At 33.3% G+C, this 15,693-nt stretch overlaps 4 protein-coding genes across 6 annotated transcripts; 2 read left to right on the top strand and 2 right to left on the bottom strand.

The window, feature by feature from the left end:
- Window positions 1–292: 292 nt before the first annotated feature.
- Window positions 293–1,843, top strand: LOC107188616. The gene is made up of 6 exons (XM_015576935.1): window positions 293–421; window positions 500–687; window positions 772–829; window positions 897–1,374; window positions 1,457–1,624; window positions 1,705–1,843. Exons 1-6 carry the CDS (start codon window positions 391–393, stop codon window positions 1,841–1,843), a joined length of 1,062 nt encoding a protein of 353 aa, XP_015432421.1. The 5' UTR covers window positions 293–390.
- Window positions 1,844–2,431: 588 nt separating this feature from the next.
- LOC107188615 (SET and MYND domain-containing protein 5) lies at window positions 2,432–4,060 on the bottom strand. The gene is made up of 5 exons (XM_015576934.1): window positions 3,929–4,060; window positions 3,465–3,757; window positions 3,072–3,390; window positions 2,822–2,999; window positions 2,432–2,742 (listed from the first exon to the last, which is right to left on the bottom strand). Exons 1-5 carry the CDS (start codon window positions 3,971–3,973, stop codon window positions 2,432–2,434), a joined length of 1,146 nt encoding a protein of 381 aa, XP_015432420.1. The 5' UTR covers window positions 3,974–4,060.
- A 236-nt stretch (window positions 4,061–4,296) lies between these two features.
- LOC107188643 (poly(U)-binding-splicing factor half pint) lies at window positions 4,297–11,684 on the top strand. Of its 3 annotated transcripts, none has more exons than XM_015576963.1 (11): window positions 4,297–4,338; window positions 4,429–4,455; window positions 5,208–5,262; window positions 7,130–7,195; window positions 7,420–7,580; window positions 8,765–8,823; window positions 9,305–9,518; window positions 10,043–10,529; window positions 10,610–10,821; window positions 10,919–11,312; window positions 11,400–11,684. In XM_015576963.1, the coding sequence occupies exons 2-11, from the start codon at window positions 4,435–4,437 to the stop codon at window positions 11,507–11,509; spliced, it is 1,779 nt and encodes a 592-aa protein (XP_015432449.1). In that variant the 5' UTR covers window positions 4,297–4,338; window positions 4,429–4,434; the 3' UTR covers window positions 11,510–11,684. The 3 variants fall into 3 exon arrangements, with proteins under 3 accessions (XP_015432449.1, XP_015432450.1, XP_015432451.1); XM_015576964.1 differs by lacking the exon at window positions 8,765–8,823 and adding an exon at window positions 8,199–8,245; XM_015576965.1 differs by lacking the exons at window positions 4,297–4,338; window positions 4,429–4,455; window positions 5,208–5,262; window positions 7,130–7,195 and adding an exon at window positions 8,199–8,245 and having other exon boundaries at window positions 7,566–7,580.
- A 568-nt stretch (window positions 11,685–12,252) lies between these two features.
- On the bottom strand, window positions 12,253–12,930 carry LOC107188678 (mimitin, mitochondrial). Its single transcript, XM_015577009.1, has 2 exons — window positions 12,862–12,930; window positions 12,253–12,702 (listed from the first exon to the last, which is right to left on the bottom strand). Exon 2 carries the CDS (start codon window positions 12,673–12,675, stop codon window positions 12,253–12,255), a length of 423 nt encoding a protein of 140 aa, XP_015432495.1. The 5' UTR covers window positions 12,676–12,702; window positions 12,862–12,930.
- Window positions 12,931–15,693: the final 2,763 nt, after the last annotated feature.

Here is a 15,693-nt window from a genome sequence, read left to right as displayed (position 1 = left end):
ATCAAAGGACGGTATGATCATTATCGATAAGTTTTACGTACAAATTTTATTACTTTATATAGATAATATTATAATGAATTATAAATGTAAGATGGGTGTATCCGATCACAGATAAGGTATAAAGATAGACCTATATATATGTAAGTATACGTATATATAGCATCTTATCCCGTCGAACCTAACCTAACAACTAACTGTAAATCCCTGTAAAACTTATAGTTTCAAAGACGCCCGATAGAATACGCGGGATTCGTTTTAGGCGGGAATCAGTTAACGGCAGTTAACGGTTTATGTACATATGGCCCACAAGCTGTCTCGTTTTAATAGACGCATAAAGAAGATTTTGTGTGCGTTTGGTGCAATATTAAAATTACACAGCCGCAAAATCTTATGTGGCTTTTATTCAGCATAATGCCAGTCGGTTAGTTTCTCAGATATCATATTTCGTTCGAAGAAATTACAGTGGATACATATATAACAAGATTGCTTAATGTTTTAGAAACACTTCTATCTGTGCAACAACAAATAGGCACTATTATTAAAAGATTCAAATTCGAAGAATTAGAATCAGCGGTAATGCCTATTTTTCCTGAACTGTCTTGGCATAATATAAAATCCGAATTAGTCAAATGTCATAGTACTTTCACCTCGGCTAATGTAGTTCAACTTATGAAGAAAACTATAACTGTAAGTGTTTTACTAATATATTGAAATTATGTATACTTAAATATATCTTCATTTCGTTTCTATTTCTGTGTATCTTTGAAATAGGAAAGAAGATTAAGGGAGAAGAATCTAAAAGATCGTTTAATCACATTACAATTAATTGGTAATATTTAATGTTTCTCTTTTTCTTTGATTATGTTCTTGTTATCACTGATATTCAATTGTTTCAGACATTAGTTGGCACAGTAACAAAAAAACGTGGTATGGGTATTCGTTAAAAGGTTCTGTGAAACCTCTAAAATATTTCAAACCAAGAAATATTGAACAAAACCTGCAAAACTATTGTGAATTTTCAGATATAGAAATGAATGTTAAAGCATATGCACACAATGGCATTATATATGTTTCATTTAATGCACTAGGAAAAAGTGCCACGCGTAGAAGACGTAGGATTCAGAATGTAAATCCTATTGTTTTTGCTTTATTTTTAGGCCAAACATATTTTTTTATCAACAAACAGAATGTTAAAGATACAGTGTTAAACGCAGTAGTAACGGGTATGGGATATAACAAAAGTGAACAAATTAATCTAAAGGGCAAAAATCTGAAATCATTAAGCAAAATGTGTTGGCAAAAAAAAGAAGGAGCATTAAATTATGAAAATATTAATGATACTGTGAAATACAAAAATACCAGTCCAGAGATAAAGTAATATTCATTTTAAATATCTCTAAATTATTCAGATTCAACATTTGCATTCACAATTCCATAATTTCGTATACTTTTCCAGAGCCACCGGTATAGATTTTACTCAGCATAGACAACGAAAAAAATTTGCAGAAGAATGCTTCGGAGACAATCCTGCCACTTTAGAATTACTTGTTATAAATGGGTCCAGTAAGTCTTTTGTGCATGAAGAGGTGGCTACAAAATTAGCGGATGAGACTATGCGCGCAACGTTAGTACTGTTTCTTATAAAACTGTCATACATTGTCATGTTTCATAATATTATAGAACCAATAATCTGATGTATTCCAGGTGCGAGTTCCGTGGTCCTAATATCGCCGTATTATTAACGAAGTTGATAGAACGTCAAATAATTAATATGCCTGTACCATATTATATATCAAATTTTATGACTTTAGGTGAAAATGAATTCGTAATTTCAAATGGTTGACGATATTTATATTCAATTGGAATTTTAACATTGACATACACTTAGTAAGTGTTGACTGATACTTTTATAAAGTGTTAAAAAAACAGGAGAGCAAGAATCCTCATTGTTGTAGTGTTGTGTTATAGAAATCAAATAGGTTTGTTAGTTTGTGCAATTTATATTTTAATCTGTTTTGTTATATGTGACTTCAGATAGTTATTTGACTAGGTATGACATAAACACCTGAAATGTGTTCATGTTTAGCAGAATAAAGCATTTTCGCATTGTTATCGGCTATTACACTTTAACATGTCAATAATTACTTTTAATATATTAATTTGTAAGGCGTGAATTCATTTCAGACCGATGATACATCATATGTGTCGGACAGATCGTCTTATAATTAAATTTCGGCTTCTAATAGATTAAATTCAAGAGCACCGGGTAGTTTTTTATGTTTCGATATTTCGCTGTAATATAACAGATTGCGAATAAAGTAATTTTATATACAAAAGTTATGTACCTTTATTATATGTACAATATTTCCGTCTTGATGATATAATGAATCATTAACATTACATTGTATGTACTACGAGCAAATACAAATTATTAGTAATGATACTTTTCCGATGTTAAATCCGGATCATCGACTTGAGACATACATTTATCACAGCGACAAGTGAACATATATAGCAAGCTTAAAGTTTTTTGTCTAGAATGTCTACTTCTTTCTAAGTCACATTCGTCAAGATAACTTATACATATTTCCTCCTCAGGTTGAATGTCACGTATCGCTCTGACAACCAATACGTTATTCGAGAAAGGAAATTCTACAACTGCATTTGGTACACAACTATGATTCAATGCTGATTGAAGAACATACAGACCAGTACCTTCGTTATTTAAGAAAGATCCAACCTCTAAACACATAAAAGCACTAATAAAATAAAAAAAAGCTTATGTTGACAAATTTTAATTGTACTTTTCTAACAGACTTACCTTCTTCCATTTCGTCATAAATACGATCTATTAATTTATCAACATCAATTCTTTCTTCTCTTGGTAAGTCTAATGCAGACACATTTTTTACCCAACGACTGAATGCACTAGTACCAATGCCCTGAGCATTTGTACCTACCAAGGCTATCAGATTTTTAAATCCATGTGGAGTGAACCACTGCAAATTAAAATTTTTTACAATATATATTACTGTATAAAATTTTTTTTAATGTACATTTGTAACACATACATGAGATGTAAATTCTGTATTCAATGCTTTTTGCATCATTTGTCTGAGTATATTAAATTGACCAATAAATTTTTCTTCCATTAGCTTGCATTTAACTTGATGTATATTGTCATCTGTACAAAAGTTAGAATGACAAAACTTGGAAAATATGGAAAGAATATCATCTTTATTATTGGCTTGATTAACAAGAGCTACCATTCTGGCAAATAACATTATTGTTCCTGTTTCTGGTGGATAATGCATATTCTTCCAAGTTTCATTTAATTGCACAAGAGGATGAGATTCATGTTTTTCTCTCAAGCATAATGTTTTATGGTACCTAAAATGCAAATAAATCATACATAAATAACATTACTTTATTGTTAGAATATGTTATAAATTGCTAAATATTGCCTTAAATAAGCTTCATTTTGGCATTCAATGCTACAATATTTTGTGTCACATTCGGAACATTGTGTAATTAATTCTGTTTTTGTTTCACAGCATTCTGCATGAGGTAAAAATATCATTTTATTCCCTGTCAATCTGTGTACATTTTCTTCGGCAGTTTCCAAAGGTTTCAAACAATTGTCACAAGCTAAATATCCATAATCTAAATTCCAAGAGAGCTGACATGAAACTATAGGTTTCTCTTTCAATATTACGTCCCCAACTTTAAAAGGACCCGTAGCAAAAATACCTTTTCCCTAAAATGTAATTCGAAATATTTATGCTCTGAATAATATTTCCGGCAACATATTAAATTTTATGAAATTCAAAAACACGCCACGTCTACGATTAAACGTGACATAAATAAAGCCGCAAATATATCATTCATACGAAATACAATAACGAGTAATTACATTAATAGCACCTACCTTTTCCTCATTAATTAATCTAATGTCAAAATCATTGGAATTCATCGTGATTAAGCCCTTAATTAAAAAGGGACACGATATAAAAGATTAACAAGATATTCTAGCCCTCGAACATGTGTTTTTTGGCTATCGTAATCGTACTACTGGTACTACTGTAGTCAAATTACGACCAAGGTAGAATGGTTCAATGAAAGGAGAAAACATAGTAATAGTACTATTAAAGAAACGATTTAAAAATGTTAAAATAGATATTTTTTTATTTCAAGCGAAATGAGGTGTGTCATATGTTTTCTGTCTTTCTGGATACTGCATATACACATATGATAAAGTAACGTTATTGTTAGAGGGTGTAGAGGTACGAGAGGTACTTATAGCACTTCCGTGAAGGCAAGCTTCAGGTCGCTTTGGATGTAAGTTACTTGTCGTGAAATTATTTCCTATTTCCTTAATAAAGGACGTTTAATAGACGTTTAAATTGATCTTGTTTTATTGGACTGCAGGGGATAATGAACGGAGCAATGGCAATGGTAAGTTAACATTTATCATTACTTTTATAACAAACGCCGAAATGGTGAAAGCAACAAACTTTTATGGATCATGATGGCGGTTGGAAATGCTTGTAACGTATTCGAACGACTTCTACTCGAACGATTTAATAAATTACATGTACACAGTGACAAGATTTTCTGTAATATGTTTAACAAGCATAAATTATTAACCAATTAGAAGTGAATGAATGTAATATTACAAATAATTGAAACAATAATATTACTGACTTTATCGTGGAGTTTAATATGAATTCTTGTAATGTATACTTCGTAAATGAAGGCTTCGCTATTAACCCTTGGCCTTGAAAGAACAAATCAGACTCGTGTTGAAGATTGCAAAGTGAAGTTAATACATATTAAATACTATTTAATAATTTTCCTTGTCTATAAAATGAAATACCATTTTGCTTTTATGGATGTTTAACCTTTAGAGTAAGTGCACAATTACAATGAACATAGAATTCTTTTCTCTTTTTGCAAAGTATTAACAATAAATTCAATTCTGGCTCGCACAGATTAAAAAAAAAATCATAAACCAAAGGATTAAGTTTTCCTAAAAATATGTGAGTGCCAGTAAAATAAATATAGTAAATGATTTTTGTTATTTTTAATATTTAAAGAATCCATTATTATTCGGTTTATAATGATCAGCAAGAATAATTGAAGGCATAAGAAACTATTAAATATCATTTTAATTATTGAATATAAATATATTTAATGTTTTTTTTTAGGCACCAATGTCCCAGAACAATGCGGAGCCACCTAACAAGAAACCTAGAGTTGAAGGTACATTGCTAATGCAACCAAATAACTGTATCCCCCTAATCTCTAACAAATCGTACGGTTAAGCTTACAAGTGGAAAAGACGGTGAACACAGAAGCAACAGCAAGCGTAATATAATTTTAAACAAAGGAAACTGATGAAGAAAAACATATACTATTTATTTAGGACAATCAGGTGCTAGCTTTCTATTAAACTGCTGGCAAACTATAAGTGTTGAGAGGTCTATCACAGTTTCAGAATATATTTTGGTAGGCTAGGGTAATAGGTGATCGTTGGCCCTCAATAAAACTAATGTATGGTTGTCCTTCTGTTCTGAGATGTTACAGCGGAGAGACAGTACAGAATCTGTGGCCTACGACTGAGCTGTGATCATGAGCGTGCGCCAAACAAAGAAAGAGAACGCTACATTCGTTGAACAGAACAAATCAGAGTTTTGCAAACTCCACTGACACAGCATCTATTGTCGAGTACCAAATATGATGCGTATTTTAGATAGGTCAGCATTTTAGGGTAGTCTTCTTCCATCCTAATTATAAGCTTCAATTTATGTATCAGTGATTCTGTTAAAACAAGTCGTGTAGAATGTATTCTACATTGCTAATTTGTTGTATGAGTTCGAAATATAATATTGTACATTCTGGAAGAGGCTTATAAATAGGATAGGCAATGGCGATATGTGTATCTGTCAAGATATTCTCAAGTGAAATTCATATTTGTATTTATATTATATAAGCACGAGGTAAGACTTTTTCTTTTTTTTTTTACTAAAGAAGATGAGCTCACTGTAATTTAACAGGACTTTATTATGGACGGGCGTGCAAGACGACGAAACATATGTTTCCGACGATCGATCGCGTTAGATTTCTTGTCTATTAGGATCGCCATTGCTGCATAGAAAGTGTTAGGGCTAATTGCGTGGTAGGTTGGAAAAGGCAAACTGTAAGAAAATGGCGCAGAAAATGCACTGAGAGTATTCTCCTTTGCTTTGTGCTTACAGATTTGTGCGTCGCCTCAATCTCGGATAGTTTGCGCACAACCATCATTGCTCAGCCCAGAACACGGTTAGCCGTTAATCGAATGATCGAACAAAGTTAACAATAATAATTCGTGAAAGTGCAAAAAGTCGTAAAAGAGAAAACGAAGCGTTTCAACGTGTTCTGATTTCTGTTTCAGAGACTAGCAGACCAAATTGGTTATGATCGTACGAAACCTAATCTAGTTGTCGGTAGTCTTAATTTTTTTTTTTTGAGGCTAATAGCATAAACAGTAAAATAAAGTTCAAATGAAAGTATAATAATGTATTCGGACGCAGTGATCCCTTTTAAATTTTAATATTCAAACGAATTTTTACAATAATGGCGTGCAGGAAAAGAAGGAAATTCCACTTTTTCCTTGATATGTACATACACGTGTACTATGTATAATGTATGTTTTATACATAGTGCCTCGTATTATTAAAATGTAATATTATTATTCCTGACTATTTTAATTTCTTTGAACTTACAGTTCGGAGGACGGTTCTACCGTGGGAACTGCTGCACGACGTCGTTACTTTTTTCATCTCGTTTTAAGTTAAAAAATTGCTGTGGCACTTCATGAAAGTTATATTTCATACTATTGTGCGATATATCCGCACAGCGAATGATATTCCAATTGAAAATTACTAACGCGAATATTTCGAATTCTATTTAATTGTACCAAAGATTCGAAGAAAAAGTTCGGAAACAAAAATTGTATTCCCTTCAAAATTATGTCATTTTAGTATCTCTGTCATAATGAAAAAATGAGAAAAAAAACGTATATGATAGAAGTACTAAATGATATTAGTTCTAATGTTGCAAGTTTATCTAATACTAACTTTCTTCGTAGGAAATGCATCAGAGTTCTTGCCAGGCCCTATATATGATCTTAATCAAATCGGACAAGTTGTTGCGGGTAAGAAGTACCATAGTATTACATAATTCTTAAAATGAAATTACGAATGATGTATATAATAATTGTGACAATTAACATGTTAGTCACTCCAATTTAAGTTATATTGAGGGTTGATAAAAATCTAGTGGACAAGTAGCTGATAAGATCTGACAAGACGCCGATTGTATAATTTCCTTTGGTTATTATAAGCTTTGCTTTTAAATACTGTACTTATTTTGTTACAGGACCTGGAGCTAAATATCTTACGTTACCTGGCATTCTAGGTGCAGGTCTTCCAAAAGTTACGTCTGAACAGCAGGATACAGTAAATAGAGCAAAGAAATATGCAATGGAACAAAGCATCAAAATGGTTTTAATGAAACAAACTCTCGCGCATCAACAACAGGTAACTTTCAAACATAAAGCTAACAAACTTTACTCGCCTAACATACATTTTCCATTCCATTGTACATTCATAAAAACTTTTAAATTTAGCACTTTTTCGTTCTATTATCATTATGCTCTAATATTGTTATTAGTGTATCAAGCATTAAAACATTCGAATGAATAAATTTCATCTGTACTATTCAAACGGGCGAGAAGTGTTGAAAAAATGGTACTCGTATATTAAAAATTTTGTAATCGAATGTTACGTCTCTTTAAGAATGCACAATGGATTTAATGTATACTCTTACGAAATTATATATTACAATTTTGGGGTTCTTTTTTGTCTCAAAAAGTGTCATTTATAAAAACTATATTTTATATGTCGCTTCCTCTATTTAGCTCTTTGCCAATAATACCAAAAAAAGATGTAATTTCAAATGTATGCACTTAGTGCTTTAAATTAACGTTTGTCCTTGCAATTTAGCTCGCCCCGCCGAGTAATTTTAAACCATTAGTATAAACATTTTCAAATCCTGTGTTCGTTATGACGAGCGAGTAAAGTGACAAAAATATAACAGAAATCTCAAAAACGAACACTGGAACCTAACTCTGATCGGTTGATTTTTTCTCCCCGCAGAAGAATAAGTTGGTCATGCGGCAGCAAGTTTTATTGCTAATGTGCAGGTTAGTGTCAACCAAATCAAGATAGAAACAATATGAAACCGCCTTACGATCAAACTCTCCTAAACGTTTCCCTGAGTTACTACTGTAAGAGAAGGTTAGATATCTTGAGAATAATAGTCGGCGGGAGCAGAGCTGTACCAGCGCGAAGGAGGACAAGTTTTTGTGCATGAATCTCTGGACGATATTAAAACAAATTTATATGATCGATATATACTTCCGAGCTCAACTGTTCTTCGTTTGTTGTTGTAATATATTTCTTTCATAACCCAGACTACATAAGGGCTGATTTGTTCTCCTCGTAGTGTTTATTCCATCATAGTTACTCCGCTTTAGACATTACGCTTTAGTCTGTCCTCAGATTGATTACTCATTTTTGATAATGTTGAAAATTAAGCGAAGAGGAGTTGAGCGAAGAAGGTGGAATGGTAAAAGAGCTTGGGGGATTTTTGAGATGAACGAGACTGGTGTATGTAAGGGGGAGGGATATCAATAGAAGGCCTATGGTCCTTTGTGTTACAGCAAATGGCTAGTCAACGGAATCAGGTGCAGAGACAGCAGGCTCTCGCCCTCATGTGCAGGTTTGTTTGTTCTTTGTCTTAGCCCTCCAAATTTCATCCTCGAGACTCAGCATTTTAAGTCGGAAGATAATCTTCAACTCTTGTACTCTGAAATGTTTTTTATTCGTAATTTAACTCTTGAGTTACGCAAAATATTTCATTAATCGCGACTTTTTCTTTTTCTATCATTTTTTAAAACTGTATAAACGCGGAGCTAGTATTTAGCATTTTCTGTTACTTCTTTCCAACTAACGACAAGCTGATAAAAAAAAATATTCTTGTACAAGGGATTCGGCACAGAAAAATTGTTATGGTGAAAACAAATTTCTTTTAACGCACGTTCAACGTGCAGAAAGTATCGTCAATAGTTCTCTTTCGTATTCTATAGAATCGACAATTGGAGAAAATAGTAAATATTTTGATAATTGCTACAAATAAAATGAGAAAGTTATTCTAATAGTTGAGGGAAGTTGTTAGCTGAAATAATATTCCTGTACGACAGGGTATATGTGGGCAGCATCAGTTTCGAATTGAAAGAGGACACGATTAGGCAAGCTTTCTTGCCTTTTGGTCCTATAAAATCAATCAACATGTCGTGGGATCCTGTTACTCAGAAGCACAAAGGATTTGCGTTCGTCGAATACGAGATACCTGAAGCGGCACAACTTGCTTTGGAACAGATGAATGGTGTCATGATTGGTGGACGTAACATCAAGGTAGCGGGACGTACCTATATAACGAATTTCCTGTCCCCCAGCAATCCTATCATCCCGCCGGAGGTCGGCAAATTTTTATTTAGCCTTATCCAATATAATATTCTTTTTGATCGAACTGCATCGTTCACAGAATGCACTTCGATCAAAATCTTTCTTAATTCCTTCTTTAAAAAAAAAACCTTCACAAACGCTTTTTCATAGATCTTTTAAATATTCCTAGTAGAATGATACTTGCGATGTCTTAAGGCATTTGAAAATAATTTTATCATATTGCATGTGTTCAATGATTATAAGAAGGTATTCATATAAAATGCAGTATATTTTATTCCGAAAATTATTTAATTATTCTAGCACAGGGTACTATTCCTTTATGATTTAGTCTTTCCATTCCATATTTTCATAGATTAACTTCTCAAAATATTAAGTTGATAATTTAGATTTATAGCTATACCTTTAACTGACTTTCGTGTAAATACCTATAACGTTGAAAATATCTTTCCTAAATCGGTGTGTTTTTTTTTCAGGTTGTGGGGCGTCCATCGAACATGCCCCAAGCTCAATCTGTAATAGATGAAATTACCGAAGAAAGTAAACATTATAATCGCATTTACATCGCGTCTATTCATCAAGATTTGACCGAGGATGATATTAAATCAGTATTCGAAGCATTTGGTCCTATTACGTATTGCAAATTAGCACAAGGTAGCTCACCCCACCGTCATAAAGGTTATGGTTTCATTGAATATGAAACAATGCAAGCTGCATTGGAAGCTATCGCGTCAATGAATTTGTTCGATTTGGGCGGTCAATACTTGCGAGTAGGCAGAGCTATCACTCCACCGAATGCTCTTATGGGTCCACCGAGTGGAACCAGTATGATGCCTACCGCAGCTGCAGTTGCAGCGGCTGCAGCAACTGCAAAAATTCAAGCAATGGATGCGGTAGCTAGTAATGCCGTAGCTCTAGGGTTGACCAAACTCGGTGCTGCTGCTCCCCCGATACTCAATCAAGGTATATAAAAACTTACAAAGAAGATTATTATAGTTATATAATAGATATTTACTATTTATCTAATATCAATATGTACGCAGCCTTGCCTGGTATCGTGAGGCCTACTCTTGCCCCGGCGACAATGATGGCACCGCCGACTATAGCAACAGTAGCACCAGTTATTCCTCCACCTGGTATAGCTATACCACAAACTTTAACTCGACCACCAGCAATTATTCAACCTATACCCGGTCAACCGGTTGTCATACCACCACCAGCTGTCGTCGCGCCTACAATAGTGGGAACTCCAGTTGTAAGTTTTCTTTCATTTGATTAATTCACTTCTATTTTTCTGGATTACGTACAACGCGAACGAACGTCGAAACAATTGAAATCTGTACGATCATTAGATACCGGTCACGACCACAACGAATTCCGATATAATGAGACGGGCACAAGAACAAGCGGCTCATCAGAAACAACAGGAGGAACTGCAGAAAAAGTTATTGGAGGAAACGGAACCGCAAACACTGCAACAACAGGAGAACATGTCGATCAAAGGGCAAAGCGCGCGTCATCTCGTCATGCAGAAACTTATGCGGAAAGTTGAATCACGGGTTGTCATTCTGCGAAACATGGTAGCACCCGAAGATGTCGATGAAAGTTTACAGGAAGAGATTCAGGACGAATGCTCGAAATTCGGTGTTGTAGAAAGAGTTATTATTTATAATGAGCGGCAATCTGAGGACGATGAAGATGCAGAAGTTATCGTGAAGATTTTCGTCGAATTCTCGCAAATGAGCGGTATATTATTATTCAGTTCTTATAAACTTCTCCTTCAAGTTGTCAAATTTTTAACAAGTGATTACATGGGATCGTTCATTATTTCAGAAGCGGAACGCGCGAGGGATTCTTTGAACGGTCGCTATTTTGGTGGACGATTGGTGAAGGGAGAATTATATGATCAAGCTCTATTCGACAATAGCGATTTTTCAGGTTGATCGTACAACATACACTTTTTGTGTATCGAATTGTTTCAACTTCTTTCAAGTGAAAGAATTTGTATCTGCTGTTGACTGATGTTTCGTGGTTCAACGCACCCGAAGTACTGCTTCTTACAAACTTTTGGAATTATAGTCCGTCTTTTCGTTAAAAAGTGCAGACTTGGAGTTTAATTTTGACACCAATGTATCCAAGTTTAAAATTGATCTATTTATCTGAATTAATTTTTTGTTTTCTTAGAATAATACGTATTAAATGCATGATCTCATTAAATTCAAATAGAACTTTTAAGAAAAAACATCAAAAAAGACTTTAACAGAAAGCGTAAGATTGTGTTAACAAAATTGTCGAAGTTCCGGAAGAAGAGAATATTCCATTTATACTCGGTTTCAATCCTGGTTTCTCTTCGCGTTAGATAAGGCACGATTGATGACGTACAGAACAGAATACCTAAATGTATATGTATAGAATTGTAGGAAATAATAGATTGTTTTACATATAGACTATACTTCATACAAACAATAAAAACATAAATTATACATCATAATTCAAGTACACATAATAAAATTTGTACATATTTACTAGACATTTCATTGATTTTTAATGTGTAATGAGTTAATTTCATACATGTATAATTAGATTCAATTAATCTACTACTTAAAAGTATTTCTCGTTTTTTTTTTTACTCTAATGTTGTTTTGTTTCTACATTTTCAGTGTGTAGGTTTTATTTTATAATTTACTCAATCATTTTTGTACTCTTCGTATGTAGGAAATGACTGTTGTCCCTTTTTTGCATTAAGCAACTGTGGTGTTTCTGACTTAGAATTCGCAAATTTCGCCGCTATCTTTGCAGCATTTTCTTTTTTAAGCTTTGCTATTTGATAATTGGTTTCTATTTCTTCTATCGTCGGCGGTTCTGTTCTACGGTATCTTAGCCATGATTCCCATTCTGCAGGTATTTCCTGTTCGTGATCATCTTCATTTACAGGTGTGAAATAACGAGACGGTTTTTTTCGTACAGAGGTACTTGTAACCTGTACTTCGTAATACTTTGTACCAAAATAATCGGTGCCTATTAATTTGGGACGATTAAAATTTGGCTTCAGAGAAGCAACAAAATGTTTCCAAATCAGTTTCATCACGCCTCGTTCTTTTCCAGACATTTTGTTATCTTATTAGAAAAAATCAAACTAAAACGATAAAAAGAAATACCCAATCAGAATAATATTAATTTCTTAGATGAAACTTCTTTTTATTTTTTGGACTGATTGATCTTCAAATTCTATATTGGTTATGTGGTGCAGTGAATAAGATTTCAAGCAACTAATCAAATAGTTCGTAGTACTTACACATTCTAGTTTAAATACACGAAGATTATGATTTCTAACAAAAATGAATTATGTGTTAGACAAACTTTTATCAAACCACTGCATTCAAATAAACGTGAGTAGGAAGTAAGGAAGTCAAACCCTGACTAATTGCAACGGAAAAGTTTTCGTAACTTTTCGTCTACGACATTCGGTACTACAATATAATTCTAATGATTTCGCAAGCATAAGATATGTAATAACACAGGCACTTGGTTCTCGTAGCGATTGCACATTCTTTTAAAATATATTAAATGATTATATGTAGTTCAGTCAGTGTAGCACTGGTAGCAGCTGATCAGCTCTGATGTTCACAATTTCTTCCCATTACTTCCTACCTTAAAACTAGTAACTAATGTGCATCACGTTGGTAGTCTTGAACAAGCAAAATTGAATTACTATATCCAAGTTTTCAATTATCCTTTCAATTAAAATATTTCTCTTTTTAATTCTCCGCAGTTTCTCTTAAAAAAAGACATTTATGTTATTAGTATAGATATGTCACTACCTACTCTGTTATCCGGTTGTTTCGTAGCCAGAAGGTATAACATTAGAATTATCATTTTATTATTAATTTCCTACGTTTTTTAATTCCAACAATACAAAGACTAAATTCACGAAATTTTTACGTTGTTACGAAATGTAACCGTGTTTTACGACAGTACTTAACAAGATCATACAGTTAGAAGGTTTCTGCAGAGGTAACAGCATGAGCATGTCGCGAAATCAATGCTCTGTAACTTAATAATGGACAGTCAATTTTCTTAGGTGCACGCGAGAGAATATAACGTGCATTTTAAACTTTGTCTCGGTGTGCAAAATCATTTTGCTTTATACATTTAACATGGAAAGAAAAATTTAATTACATATATTCTTGTTAAAATTCTCAAAGGATGTGTGTTATTTAAACCACGATTTATTTGTATTGGTATTTTCAATAACAGTAGTTAATTCCTAACCAGCAATCGACAATTTACACAATCCTATTGCCGTGCGCCTACACAACTAGCAGAATATACGAGGAGGTGAAACTTTTTTTTTTAAATGCATTTATGATGCATTTGTATGTTTTGCAAGTTAGAGAGCCTCTCGCAGAATACAGGCACACTTGCCGATTGGTTACGTCACTTCCAGGCGTGGTACGGTGCGATGTGTTATGTCCGTGTGGCTACTGAAAATGGCCGTGTACGTACGGGTCCGTCTAGTTTACTGATTTCGAGATACTTTTTCACGTTTCCTCAACTATTTTTGGAAAACGAACAGTGGAATTATTAAGAATACGTACAGTCTGTGAGATTCTGTGAAAGGAAGTTTTCAGTGGATCGTCGATGATTAGAAACTGAGACGAAGTGTGCCCGTTTCGTCAACGGTGGATCATTAAAAGAGAAGGTGAGCAGAGGATGTGTCTACAGATTCGTTCTTTTTTTTCTTTCTTCGACGATTGTATTTTTCGTTAATAAATCATACATGATTCTTGCCTCGGCGACTGTTTGCGACACGTGTATCCAATCGTTTATCGGAATGAAAATATTCTCTTACGATTTATTACATCTTGCATCGAAAGAAACACGTATCGGCTTTAGCAAGCAACGAACTGTATAGATGACTTCGTGAAAATTTCTCAAGATGCACTTGAAACGCATTCACGCGTTGCTTTCTTTGTAGAACTCATTTTCAATCGGTGTTAATTAGTTCCGTCTTGACGAATTTCATCGACGATACATTTCCGATTCATGGAAGATGGGGAAAGTGTATTTACAAAACGATGGCGGCCAGACACGGCTGAAGATTACTTGTCAAAATTGTGTCAATCTCGTGACTGCCAAGTTTCGACATGTTTTAGCAGATTTCTGTTTTTATATTCTGTAGCGAGCCGAATTTTTCAACATTGTCACGTTTACTGAACTATATACATGTACACTTTTATTTCATATCTTGAAAACGATTGAAATTTAATTTTAACAAATTTGACAGTTTTTGGGAAACAAATAGTAATTATTAAAACATTGGAAAAAACGTACAATGCAGTCTGATATGATTTTTTAATGAAACAACCGACCATATTGAAGAATTATATGATGCAGATCTTTACTGTTATTGCAATTATTTAATCTAAAATTAAATGAATACTATTGCTGAAAAACCGTTTATTAAAGTACGGTAGAATATAAAAGCAAAAAGAGATTTTGTAGGTGAACACAAATAATTGCATTAACTATCCAATATACGATTTGACAACACCTTTGTTCAAATGTTATTTTTATTTTATTTATCTCACCGATGTCTGATAGTTTATCACAACTAACTTATCTTTATCTCTGATAAATCAATCTTCTTAAGTGACTTCTGCTATATTATCAATGTTATTGTATATGTAATTCTTGTTATAATACTAAGTCTTATGGGTTAAAAACCATATATTATTGCAATCATTTGTAGTAGATTCAATTTTGCAAAGCATTTCAGACAAACTTATGCCACAGTATATAAAACTAGAGGTCTCTTTAATTGGAATGTTGTTCTGTTAGCTATGTGTCCCAGTTTTCTCTATCAATGGAATTTGTATAGTATTGCAGGCAGTATTCTTAAAGAAAGCAGCTAAATACTTCACTTCTTTCTATTATTAGTAGTAAATTATTAATTTTATATGCAGAAAATCAATAACCTTCTTTAATTCTCTTTTCATTACAGCTGTGTCTATTAGAAGAAAAATAGGGATTATTAATGATGGGTTTCATTCTTGGTGCATACATGGCTGTTCATTATACAATGAATCTATCAATTACTCAGCATAGATTATAAGTTACCAAGATG

This window comes from Dufourea novaeangliae, unplaced genomic scaffold (assembly GCF_001272555.1).
Source record: "Dufourea novaeangliae isolate 0120121106 unplaced genomic scaffold, ASM127255v1 scaffold139, whole genome shotgun sequence".
Taxonomy (NCBI): Eukaryota; Metazoa; Arthropoda; class Insecta; order Hymenoptera; family Halictidae; genus Dufourea; species Dufourea novaeangliae.
Note: the sequence above shows the minus strand (reverse complement) of the source record. Positions and strands in the feature narration are given on the sequence as shown.

Bases quoted from the DNA above. Each gene is read 5' to 3' on its own strand.
- LOC107188616 (XM_015576935.1), top strand. From the start codon at position 391: ATGTGGCTTTTATTCAGCATAATGCCAGTCG. The intron at 688-771 runs GTAAGTGTTTTA...TCTTTGAAATAG, and splicing joins TTATGAAGAAAACTATAACT to GAAAGAAGATTAAGGGAGAA. The intron at 830-896 runs GTAATATTTAAT...CAATTGTTTCAG, and splicing joins AATCACATTACAATTAATTG to ACATTAGTTGGCACAGTAAC.
- LOC107188615 (XM_015576934.1), bottom strand. From the start codon at position 3,973: ATGAATTCCAATGATTTTGACATTAGATTAATTAATGAGGAAAAG. The intron at 3,758-3,928 runs GTAGGTGCTATT...ATTACATTTTAG, and splicing joins GATTAATTAATGAGGAAAAG to GGAAAAGGTATTTTTGCTAC. The intron at 3,000-3,071 runs GTATGTGTTACA...TTTAATTTGCAG, and splicing joins ATACAGAATTTACATCTCAT to TGGTTCACTCCACATGGATT.
- LOC107188643 (XM_015576963.1), top strand. From the start codon at position 4,435: ATGAACGGAGCAATGGCAATG. The intron at 5,263-7,129 runs GTACATTGCTAA...CTTTCTTCGTAG, and splicing joins CAAGAAACCTAGAGTTGAAG to GAAATGCATCAGAGTTCTTG. The intron at 7,196-7,419 runs GTAAGAAGTACC...ATTTTGTTACAG, and splicing joins AATCGGACAAGTTGTTGCGG to GACCTGGAGCTAAATATCTT.
- LOC107188678 (XM_015577009.1), bottom strand. From the start codon at position 12,675: ATGTCTGGAAAAGAACGAGGCGTGATGAAACTGATTTGGAAACATTTT.